General features: G+C 37.9%; 1 protein-coding gene across 1 annotated transcript in view; it reads right to left on the minus strand.

Moving 5' to 3' along the window:
- The window catches only part of IQCH (IQ motif containing H), a 61,663-nt gene extending 49,015 nt beyond the window's left edge, over positions 1 to 12,648 (minus strand). Inside the window, exons 1-6 of the mRNA XM_088520802.1 lie at positions 12,583 to 12,648; positions 11,777 to 11,899; positions 11,345 to 11,439; positions 10,894 to 11,008; positions 6,980 to 7,099; positions 246 to 357 (exon numbers count right to left, since the gene is read on the minus strand). Of these exons, the coding sequence (XP_088376928.1) occupies positions 246 to 357; positions 6,980 to 7,099; positions 10,894 to 11,008; positions 11,345 to 11,439; positions 11,777 to 11,899; positions 12,583 to 12,648 (631 nt within the window). The remainder of the gene's footprint in view (positions 1 to 245; positions 358 to 6,979; positions 7,100 to 10,893; positions 11,009 to 11,344; positions 11,440 to 11,776; positions 11,900 to 12,582) is intronic.
- Positions 12,649 to 12,890: the final 242 nt, after the last annotated feature.

The raw sequence follows: 12,890 nt of genomic DNA on the forward strand, positions 1-12,890 counted from the left end.
ATTCCTCACAGGAGAAGCTGAGCTCTGCACAACACAAGGTAACTGGCTCAGGGAGGAGGGTGCTCCACGCACCATGTTGTGTCCTAATGATCTCTACTGCATGGCCTCTACCCCTGGGCAGCCTTGGAGATCATAATTGTTATATAGGTTTTGAGGTGTCGCAAAATTAATTACCAGATACATCCCTCAAACAGCAAGCAAAAACACTTCTGTAAAATACACCTGGTGTCTGACAACACACTCACCTTTCTTTACGTCATCTTCTAGAACAGGTAAAGGAGAATCCATATGGTGAAAGGCAGGCAAAACCCAAAGGTTGCTAACTGTACAACCCTTCACTATCTTCTGATTACACATCTAGGGAGAGACAAAATTGTCCTTTAGCAAACAACAGAAATCCTGAATTTGCAGAAGACAAACTTTTCTACTTAAGTAATACTAAATAATAAATACAATTTCTTCTATGAATAGTTTCATTACGGTTTAATAATGTAGCAGTACAAGCACTGATTTTACTACTTATGAACATGTCGCAGTATTGTCTACTGCCATTATTTTAGTAATTTAAAATGAAGTTAATTAAACCAAATCAATGTTTTGTGATTTCTGCTGCTCACAGGGACCACAAGAAGTTTGCTCAGTTTTAACAAGTGCAGTGTAAATACAGTATTTCTTGGCAGAGTAGCCCTTGAAATGCATGCACAAAAAGGCACCAGGAAGTAAGAATACACTTTCAAATATGTAAATAAATCTTCACTAGGAATAATATTAATAAAATTAAGATATACACAACTGCTCACAACAACTATCATAGACTTCTGAAATTTAAATGCTCTTTTAAATGCTCTTTAATTACAACAGTGACATAGCTTGTTAATGTGATGGGGAAACATGTGCCACACTAGCTGTGCTAATGTAGGGATTAAACTTCCTTACTCTCCCAAGCAACCCTCATGTGTGAAGTGCCAGGAACTTAAGCAGTGACAAATGTGACTTTGGATAGTAACATTATACATTATATTATTAAGAATATCATCCCATATAGAGAGAATATACAGCGAAAAGAACAGATCTCAGTTTGATAAGCACCCACGAAACAACAGGAAAATCTGGCATATTTCTGCAGGTGACCATAGGCTACCACCTATTCTGCTAGTCTAATAGGAGAAATTCCTACATTAGATGGAAAGCTTTGAGCCCCACTGCTGAGCTCTATAAAAGATACCTAATACCACGTGCTGACCAGCTCCTTCATTTGCCTTGTTGAAAGATATTTCTTTATGAATGACAAAATAGCTTAAAATAATCTTAAGCACATAAAATCTGAAAGCTAAAGAATACTGGTAGATCTGCAAAAGATGAATAATAATGCTTCTCTCCTTTATAAAGCAAATTGGGACTTTCTGGTTTAAAATACTAAGTTTTAATCATTATGCTTGGGTACAGCTTTTAGGAGAATGGATCCAGGCCATGATTTGGATCTTTGAGCACTATTATTTTGTAATTAGTAAATAACATTAGTCATCAACTTCATAAAAAGGGGGAAGCACTTCCAGAGAACTGTTTGCAATTGTAACAGGAAAACGGAATAGATCAACATAAACTATATTTTTTCCTCCAAATTTTTGTAATAACACTGTCCACAGAAAAGACATTAGGGATATAGAAAATATGCAGGCTTCATCATAACACAGAGTCTTTCAAAGAAATCACAGGTGCTCATTGTAGTTATGGCCATTACAGAGCATTGTGCTTTAAGGGATCTAGACGGATGAATCTTCATGTCCTTGTGTTGCCAGAAAACAGCAATAAGCACGAAACAAAGATTAACTTTACACCAGCCAGCACATACCGAAAAAAGGGAACAATAAACCAGTTTCCTACTCATTCTCAGGTCCAACAGTTTACTGAGGACACAGCAAAAACAAAAAGAATGAAATTTAATTAAATAGTGACTCCATTTACAGGCTATTGCTGTTGTATCAGTAAAGCAGCACTGATTTTACTATGGGCCCGTTTCACCCTACTTTACATCCCAGGAGGTTTGGGATGAAAAGCAGCACTACAAGAAGGATGTCTTACACTTGTGTTCCTACAAACAACACAGGCTGCAAAGGAAAGCCACTCAGGTCCGGTGCACTTGCTGCAACACCAAAGGGATTTTTCCATGAGTTCTTTATTTGTTTTCTTTTTACCTAGGCAGGAATATTTAGCTAGAACAACTTCTATTTATTTATAAATATGCTGCTCAACCAAAGGAAAATATAGCTTAGTATTAAATATGGAAAAAAGTAGTTTTATCACAAATAATTCTTTTAGTGTTGATAAACTGCAAAACAATAGATAGACAAGGCATATCAGAAAACCACAGAGCTTGATAGCAAGGGCGGAAAAGACATATAACCCAGCAATCTGACACTTCACAATAATCTCCAGTTGGTATTCTCAAAATATTGATTTTCTCAAAAGTCTGACCAAGATTTGTCATACAGAGTTGACAATCCCTAGAAAAGGAAGGAGAAAACATACCACAATGGAAAGACAAGAATGATTTTAGGGATGTTTCCAAGAAAGCTCGTTAAGCACAAGACAGTAGGATGTGGCCTGTTAAAAATCCAGCACGACGACAATAGGCGAAGGTGTTGGCAAGAACCTGAATGGCAACAGGATGTAAATCGAAGAAATTCAAATAACGATTTCTAAAAATGGCTGTCCTATGGGTGTTCTTATTCAAGAAGATTTTGAGTAGGAAAATAGATAGAAAATTCAACTTTGTCCTCCTTATTTCAATTTACACATTCCATAATTTTGTCTACCTAAAGATTAACATTCCATTAGATGCAACAGAAGTATTAATACACATTATTTTCCTCTTTAAAAAAACACTGAAAGAAATGAATTCTGATTTAAATGGAAAGTCCAACATATAACCTTAAATATGGAGCAACTAAGCATCTACCCATAGGTAATATATTATTTTTATGTACTTTAAAGCCTTCCGACTAATCAGGGATGACTCTGAAATAATTAACTTTGCATATATTTGAAAAAAAATAAAGCTTTACTCCTTTAAGCTGCCATGGAAGTTAGACATGATGGCTTACTGCTAGCTTTCCCAGGAATTTACCTCTATCAAAACCCTGCCATAGCAGGTGCAGAAGAGAATAGATGCAGAACTTCGGCGAACGCCACATCTGTTTTCTGAAAGAGGGAACAGAAGCAGCACAGAAGGAAGTAAGAAAGATAATTGCTGGCTTGAACTCCAATACATTTCACTTGTGGGCAGAGGGCCAGCGAAGACAAGGCAGAAAAGGCAGCCCATCTTATTGGGATTCGGGGCGGGCCGGCGTTCCCGCGCGGGGACAGCTGTAAGGCAGCAGCCCATGGCATCGCAAGCAGGCGCCGCGGCGGCGCCGGGAACGCTCATCCGGAGGGAAGCCGCGGCGGCTGCACCCCTACCTAGCAACGTGACAGCCCAGCGCCGACTCCAGATGACAAGAACTGGATAAAAACTTAAAACAAATGGTGACCTTTTCAAAAGATTAATTTGTTTACCAACAAAGTGTTCTACGTTTGTCATCTGAGATGGGGGTGACCTTCACATTCCCATTTCTAGGTTGAAAGGATGCTGACTATAGTCATCTGTTAACTCAACTCTATCTCACCAATTATTACCCTCTTTATTTTTAGTGACAAGTTTTATTAATTCACTGTGCTGCTTATTATGGTTGCATAGCATAACAGGAATGCAACAAGCTTGCTTTGAATTACGGCAGCGTAGCATCAATTTGTTTAAGTCTCTTTCTGTTATCAATGCCAAATTATGCTTTGACTGTAATTATAGCCATATGCATGGGCTTAAAACACAATCAGGTTTTCAGGATCAAAAAAACCCAACCTTTTTCGTCTACAACTTCTAAGCATATGAAATGAGATTACTCTGCTTTATAGTTTTGGAAATGAATAGACTTTTAGTGATAAGCATTAGCGATTAATGTGGTGAAAATGCTGAGTAAAGAATGAGTATGGAAGGATATGATTAGAATGGTGGCACTGGAATAAATAATAATAAAAAAAGGCAAACAAACCCACACAACCCAGAAACAGAATCACTGCCATCACTACAGCCACTCTATTTAAGATGCAGCTCATAATGGGTAGAAATCATCACCATATTAAATTCTACCTCATGAATAAATTAAAAGGTTCCTAAGTTTACATCATAATATATATTTATATGAAAACAGGGACCAAAAAGCGCCAGTAGAATTCTGTAAAAGAACAGCAGTCCTACAAAAATAAAAGGCAGAGTTGTGAATCTTTTCTCCGTTGCATCAGTCAGAATTATTTTTGCTGCAATTCAGATTACTGTTTGTTTTGCTTGATACTCCATGGGAAGTGCACATATTTAATAGTTACATACTTATTTTTCATTTTCTATGCAGATTATTGTCGACCAGAAAAAAAAAATTAAGCAACGCTCAGTTGGCTCATGTTGCTTCAAATGGAACTATATCCCTAATTTTAAGATAACTACAGATGCTACTGAAGATGAAGTATTACTGCAGACTAGAAAAACAAAAACAAAGAAGTTCAAAAGGGCAATAGCTACTGCATAATTAATTGTTCCTAGTTTCTGTTAGGAAATCCAGTATGAGCAACCTTTTCACACTGAAAGAACACAAAATACAGCAATTGTTAACAAACAAGCAAAGCCTTTATTAAGTTTTAAAATACTTTTTTGAACGACTCAAATGGCACATTGGCAAAAAATTGATATGGATGTTTTAGTTACCTAACAAAATAGCCTGTTTTTAATTGTCATGTTTTATATGCTCTTTAAGAGCTCAGATGCTGATGCTAGTGGGAAGAAGCTAGATCCTCTCAATCAAGTGATTAGTTTGTCATTTATTACAAAGAGATTTCTTGTGCCACTGACTTTTGGCAACCCAGCCATAGAGTTTTTGTTCTTATGGAGGGTACATATATGGGTATACATGTCTGCACATACGCATGTGTAGAAATATTGCCCTCTAATGGTTGATTAGAAAAAGCAGGGTAAATAGTAGATACCTTCTTGTACCAGATGTAGCTGCTATTTTCTTCCAGACCTAGAAACCATACACTTTCAGACTTGCAACTACCTTCTTTTTCTAGCTATTAATATTGATATATATCCATCATACCGCGGATTGCTGGTATAGGTCACCTTCACCAAAAACACCTTCATTCACAGTCTCAGGGGATTTTACAAATCTACTTTCAAGCTTTTAAATGAAATGAAGTTAGAATGTTTCAAATCAGATTGTTTCATCAGAGTCAAAAACTCCTGAAAAGCTTCTATTTAAATAAGGCTAGAGAAGAACAATAAAATAAAGATGTAAAATACCTACTTGGTTATTCTGGCCATCTCCTTATCATAAACAATTTCTTAACAACTGTAAATATGTATCAGAGAGCTTGACTAATTTACACTAAATGTTTGTAATTTAAGTCAACATTAAGAAGTTCTCTGATCAGGGTATGTTTGAGTGAGAGTGGTAAAACACATGGCTCTCCGCAGTGGTATAATCTTCCTCTCTGCGAGTGTTTTAGAGTGGTTCAAAAAGCTATTAGCCATGATGCTTTTTTCTAATTAACTCTATACCACAGGGTTAGACAAATCACCTCTTAGTCTGGGCAACAGCTTTCAAAAAATCATTTTTTATAAGTGGCAGCTCACAACTGTGCCATTCACAGATCCTGCTAATGTTGTTTAAAACCAAACACACCCTAGAATGCCTGTTATGGCCCTGTGCTTGCTGCATAATGCTTCTATTCCATAAATTCAGTTGTAGAAGAGTGCCATATACTCAGGCCACTGGGTATATTCTTTCATGTGCACTACAACACTGCACTGAAATTGTAAGCACAACTGATCTTTGGAGGGATGTCTGTGCCTACTATTTTTTTTTAAGCATACTTTGTAGAAAATGCCGTTTTCGTGTTAATTTTTCTTAAGAGAAAAAGCAGATGCACAGCAGAAATTTGGGAGACTCAAAATTTAACCTTACACAATCAAACATTCTCAGCCCAGAGAGAAGGGTGACTTGATGCCCACTTGTCAGGGCAATCTTCACCATGGCATTGCAGGAAATCCTCAGTCTAGGCTTCAAGAGATAATTGCTTTGTACTAAGGGCTACAGCTTGACAGAATACCTGGCAGGGGGACTCTGAGGACACTGCAGGACTTGCAAGACATGGAATTATCTCCCTGTGCAAAGGAGGCATCTGAATCAGTCCCTCGTACTCCAAAGAGAGCGCTCCAGGCAGTGAGCTAAGTACAATGGGGCAACAACCCTCCCCAAACCTTGTCAGGAAAACGAGAGGAAAATGTCACCTGAAATCACATAGTTACTCTAGCACTCTGATGCTTTGTGTAAGCCCTATTTTTCTGATTCAGTGACACCTATTTCCCATGTTAGGATTGCTTTTTAAATGCCAATCAAAAGCAGCATCAAAAGAAAGTACTAACATTTTTCACTAGTTCATAAGAATCCTATTGGCATTTGAAAATGGAATGCAGTCATTTCTTGTTAGAAAACTGCCATGTAATGAATGAACCAAAGACCACTGTTTCTCAGGGCCAACGGGGTTGAAAGCCCTTTTACTTCTTCCTTGATTTTGGAATTGCATCTTAAATTCCAAAAACTCCAGTTCACCTACCTTCACTCACTGATTTTACTGACATTGCTCATTATGCACATTCCCCATGTATACTTACTGGACTGAAGACTTGTTACTTAAACCTATTGGACTACAGGTTTGTCTTTCCTAGTATTGCCACTCAGGAGATTTTAATTGTTTAATTGAAGTTAAAAAACAGAAAATTGTAAGGTACTGTCATTTAAAATAACATTATTTAGCTCAGATATGCACAAGCTTAATAGTATATAGTTAATAAAGATTTAAAAAAGCAATCAGACAACAAGCTACTTACTGAAGCAGGTTTTTTCTTGGTTATAAGTGGCAGCTTGTTCTCACTGTCCTGCTTGAAAACAGCTTTAGTATCGATGTTTTCTTGGTCAAGCATAATTTTCACATTCATTTCCAGCCGCGGCTGGAAAACATAAATATGTAAAATATGTATTATACGTGTTCTTCAAATAACTGCATGAGAAAGTAGTGTTTATAAACAAGAATTCACTACCAAAAATATTGTTAATGAATTTGAAAACTATAACAAAATTATATTTGATCATCCACAGAGCTGGATAAACAATGAAAAAGTATCTTCTGATTAGATGCTTATCTGTGAATACTAGTTTTATAGCTTGCTAATATTCTACCAAACTTTCTTCAATCAACTCTGTTGCAAGTTCTGAAGTGTTAAATTTTCACATCTGTCTCAATTTAAATTTTGTTCAGAAAGAACAAACAGATTTTACTTGCTATGTTAATACGTCATTCGTCAGTTCTACTTATCCAGTTCCAGTGTTATAATAAATGTTTTATGGTACTTATTTATATGGAAACATGGACAAGCCATAGAACCTTCAGAGAACTCCAAGTCATTATTATGAATATTACTACTTGTCCAATTGGAAAAAGCTGAAAACTGTTTTACTGAAAACTATTTTATGAACTAGTCAAGGATATGCGAAGGATGTAAGCCTCAAACCATAAGCAAAGATAGACATGCAAGACAAGAATCTGTACTAAATATAAAGTAGATTGAGGTTAAATGATTAAATGAAGAGTAATAAAGCATAAGGGGAAAGACTAAAAGCAAATTGTGAGTTTCAGCCTGTAATCTTGTCTAACTAATGACAATCTTCCTTTTCATATCAGTAGATGCCAAGACAACTACAATGCAGACTGTAACATTTGCATGTTCCATTGAGAAGGCAGATCTTGCCTGAAAGCAAATCTGAAAGTAAAGTTCTGCAGTGAGAAAATAGAAAAATAGAGCTTTTATTGGAGTTGTATTTCAAAATGTTTTGCTGAACAGAGTGCCTGCCTCACAAACATATAGTCTGGCAAACACATACCCAGACCTTCAGGAGGGAGTTAAAGACGCATTCTTCCCCCAGCTGACAATAAGAGTTTTATCTATCTTGGCTATACTTATCAGAGACTAATTCAGGAATCATTGACCTGACGGACCAGAACACCTTCCTTGGTTAGTTGACTCAAGGTAGGTAGACACTTGCTTATATGTAAATGAAGGAATTAATAATCCTTAGAGTTACAAGAATTAAAATAGCTTCTTAATGTATGTGTTTTCTGCATGAAGGGATACAACTTGAATAAAATATGAAGTAAGCATTGTTGGACAGAAAACGAAGACCACATTTCTTCCTGTCAAAAAGTATCTAAAGCCCCTTTTTTGCAAAGGCAAGAATGGTGCCATATCCTTTTACTCTGAGTAAATGTATACTGAGCCAAAACATTTCAGTATGTAATGCATGTACTCTGGCTTTCACTTGCATCTGTATCAAGCATAGTAATCTCTCTCATTACTTTCACTGCAATAATGCTACTAACTAGCCTGCACCCAACAGGGTTTATTTACCAACCAACGCTGAACAGGGAAGAATCCTCAGATGGCAGGAACTAATGCAGCTCTAATGAGGTCAACGGAGCTAAGTTAATTTAGAGGAGCTGGGGACCTGACGCTGTATGTGCTGAATTCCCATTATATGGGCATGGGAATATGAAAAGTTCCCTTAGTATGCAAGATCCAACTGAACATATCTATAGATGAGAACTCTCTACAGATGCTTCTATTATGTATTTTATTACAATATTACTTTTTGACAAACAATACACCATATGAAAATGCAAGAATCATTAGAGGTACATTTGAACTACTAAACAACTGTATTACTTTGTGAAAGAACTACAAAAATGCTTGAATTTATCTGCAGAATCTATTTTCTTCTTGATACAATTACAAGCAGATGTATCAATGAGATGTTCATTTAGATTTGGTTTGTAAGAACAAAAGTTATTATACAAGCCAATTACTCTTTTACCCACATGGCTGCACAGAGATAGAAAGTTCAATTTTCACCTCATCAGTGATTTTGTGGTATTTATTTTATTACTATAATACACCACTGTACAGCAAGGAAACTGCTTGTGCTATTAAACAAGAATTGGAGGGAAATTGAGGGCTTTCTCAATTAAAATCGATGATTCACAGTACAGACTCCCCAGTCTGACAGTGAAATGAACAGCGCTGCAGTGGCAGATTCTGCTCAGGATAACAAGAATTGAAATGCTTAATAAAATAAAAGCTGATAAAAGTTACTCTGCCAGCTTAAATGCAAGGCAAATGACAATTCTACATTCGCAGGGGTTACAGCAGATGGTATCATGAGTCTCTTCCATCTATCTTTTCCAGGTCCTACATTTAAACTAGCTTTAACTGTCTTGATGTAGAACAAGAAAGAAGAGAAAAGCAGGGCAGATAGCTCATTATTCCTAACCTAGTGCCCTATGAGAAAGGGAATTAGCATGCTCAATTACTAGCATGGGGTATAATCCACAGAACAAGTTGACATGTTCATTATAGTTAAAAGTAGTTCAAATCCTGTTCTACTTCAACACAAAAGTCAATTCAGGGTGGAGGGGCAGCTGGCTGTGGAAAGCCAACAAGCCTTCTCCACGAGGAAATTCCATTTTGTGGATATGTGATGCCTTGTTTTGAGCACAGTGCAACTGGTTTATGAACAGGCTGCATTAATCTTTGAAGCTATCTACTCTCTGCAACTAAACCACTTTTCCTGCCTATTTATGATATTTGCATATTCTAGAGCCCTCTAGAAATATTAGTTTTTCATTTATATCTTTTATTCTGTTAATGACAGGAGAATATAGCCTAATATATGTTTGTGCAGACAACTTTAACCCTATGCTGACACATCTGCGGGCAAGCTGTTGGACATATGACAGTATTCTAGAAATGTGAATGCGTAAAATCTGCGCTCACCTGACTTCAGTGTTGCTATACATTAACTACTACAAGCAATTTAGGCCATGTGAAAGTAAAAATGGAGCACATTAGGGATCACAAATCACAGAAATAGTGCACAAAATAATTATTTATTTCAGAACTTGTAAATCTTCAGAAGTTGATTCCTCTAAACCTTTGTATTTGGAAATATTCTCTTCAAATGAAGAACTATTCAGTTCACAGACATTTCTTTAAAGTGGAAAGGAATTTTGGAAAACATATCTATGTATGCTTAAATAAAGTAAAACAAAACCAAATGTTTATAGTTGCAAGTGAGGAAAGACAAGAACTGAGGAATTGTAGGTGATAATTTCCCAGCTGGATTTCACAACTATTTAATAATAAGAGCTTTCTATGTTGGCATGCTGGGCATGTAGAACAGCTGGCAAAACAGTGCTGTTTGTCCATTTTCTTTATAAGGGGAATTTGGGGTTAGCTTGTGTGCCACTGAATGCGCATTGCTAAGCACATGCCATGGTTAGACACAAAAAACAATGGAAGAGGAAGTCAAGGCAAGACAGGGCATAGTATATACCCTTCTCTAAATTAGGCTCACTGATGCACACAGAATTGAAAGACCGTGGATAATATAGACATGATGGAGTAGCTGAACTCTGATGATTATTTTGCACAATAGGTATGTATTCATACAGGATAGGATTGGAATATTGTGTGGAAAACTTAAAACTCTTGCTTTCAAAACACTAAGCATCATTCTTTTCCACTCATCTTAAGGATGTCATGGGTACTTCATTCATATTCCAAAGCTCTCACTCTTTGAAAATTATAAATCAAGGTGTTTCCTAAGCAATAAAAATATTTTATACCTGCAAGACCCCAGTCTAGGCATTTAATAAAGGTTGTGTCAAAGCAAATACTATGTTACTTCATACCTGTGAATCTTGAGAGAGACGGGGTGCTGATTTGCTGCATTCCTGGATGGCCTGGGCTTCCACAGGTATTCGTGGCAAAATAACCCGTTTCTGAGAAGTGCCAAAAGGAAACTCCCTGATTTAGAAGAAAGCAGCAGTGAAGTTTAAAAGTTACTTTGATTTTATCCATTAAACCACTAGAGCTTCCATCTGGCTGAATTTAACTACTATATTATCACTGTAGTGTATAGCCAAAACTGCAAGAGTTAACAGAAAAGTTGCTACTGTAGCTACTTAAGACTGTATTTCCTTTTATATTACTTTTTAACTTAAAACAAAATCAAAACAGCAGATGACCAAAATAAACTCATTTGTTTATTGGCAGGTGCTCCTGTTTACTTCATGATTTTGGTATGTTTGATAAGTTTCCATCTTACATTAATCCCTTCAGTAAAACAGATGCTTCACTTACCATTTTGCAAGCAGTTTTGAATGTTCTCCTTTATCAGTAGAAGAAATAGTTAACACTTGGCTGTTTATAGCATTTAAATAATTTTCAGCATGTTTCTGTTAGAGAAAAAAAGTTTAGACTATTAAAAGAGTGCTGGGATTAAGTTTTTACTCACTTAGCTTATCAATTTAGAGCTTTTACTGGAGTGAAAGTTGATAGATCCTATGTTATTGTTAGACTGAAGCAAAGCTTCATTTATGATATGAGCTACAAGATTAATTCCGACCCTCCAAAAAAGAAAACCCTTGCTCTAAACCACTATATTTGATGAATTCCATCATTTGCTAAGCAGAAAGGGAATTTGCAGATGGCAAATACATGCCCTGTGCAGAGTGACTTACTGACAGAAATCTTGGACTAAAGCATCTTCCTGAGCCATTTCATTTTACTCACTCTCAGTCCAAATTCAGTTCTTTCAATCGCCGCTTCCAAGTTGCTAATATCCTCAGCTTCTATTTTTCCTTTCAAGTTGATTTTTCTCACATTATTTTTAAGCTTGTGAAGGTCTCTTTGGACCTAAAAAAATCAAGTTATTACAACAGTCAAAGCTATAACAAAACAAAAAAAAAAAAGCATGGGTTTATACAGAAGGGCTTAATTCAAATAAAATGCTTTCCAAATAGAGAAAACACATAACATTTCCTGTAGTTCTGTTCTTTTGCAAATGAGAGATGGGGGAACTCAAAGCCAGTGACTTTTAAAGCCAGTGATTAGTAAAAGACCTGAAAAAAGAAAAAAAAAAGTTTACCTAAAAGTTTACTAATAAAGCCTCCACTTTATTAACTCTAACGGAGTTATGAACTGCTGAAGCACCTGACAGGAAAGCACAGACCCATTTTGCTTAGAAAGCAAAGAGACAATTCAATTTAATCCTTTTCCCATGGAAGAGCATGAGCTTTTTTTTTTTTTTTTTTTCCTCTCATTCTTGAACACACACTTCAACTTGGTTTTTCTGCTCAAACTCCTCACACTGCTGTCAACTCAAGGGCTCGTCTGGAGACTGGGGCTCTCGCAGCTTCGCTGCAAACAGGGAACATCTTTAGGTGACTTTTCTTCGAGCAGGTTAAGTGGAGTCCTCGGTTTGAAAAGGGCCTTCCCGCCTCAGGGCGGGCGCGAGGCGCCGCCACGGCCGCCTCCTCCCGCCGGGCTCGGCCGCAGCCCCGGGGCAGGGGCGGCCGCTCGCTCGGGCCTCGACCCACCTGCACCAACGCGGCCGCCGCCGCCTCCGGCCCCGTCCCCGCCGCTGCCGCCCCCGCGGCGGCCATGGCGGCTGCGGCCTCCCCGCGGCCCTAGCAACGGCCCGTGCCCGCCGGGCCGTACCACCCGCCGGCCGCAGGGGGAGGCTGGAGAGGGAAGAAGTTTTAAACGAGAAGCCGAAGCCGCTCTGCTCCGCTCCTCTTCCCGCGCCACAAGCCACTTGCTTCTCCTTGCCCCCGCTGCGCCGCAAGTGCACCGGGGAGCCGCGTGGCGGCCGCCCCGCCGCGCTCCCACCGCCTCGTCCCCCCCG

This window comes from Tinamus guttatus, unplaced genomic scaffold (genome assembly GCF_059628265.1).
Source record: "Tinamus guttatus ecotype Peru unplaced genomic scaffold, ASM5962826v1 Tinamus_guttatus_pri_ptg000004l, whole genome shotgun sequence".
NCBI classification, from domain to species: Eukaryota; Metazoa; Chordata; class Aves; order Tinamiformes; family Tinamidae; genus Tinamus; species Tinamus guttatus.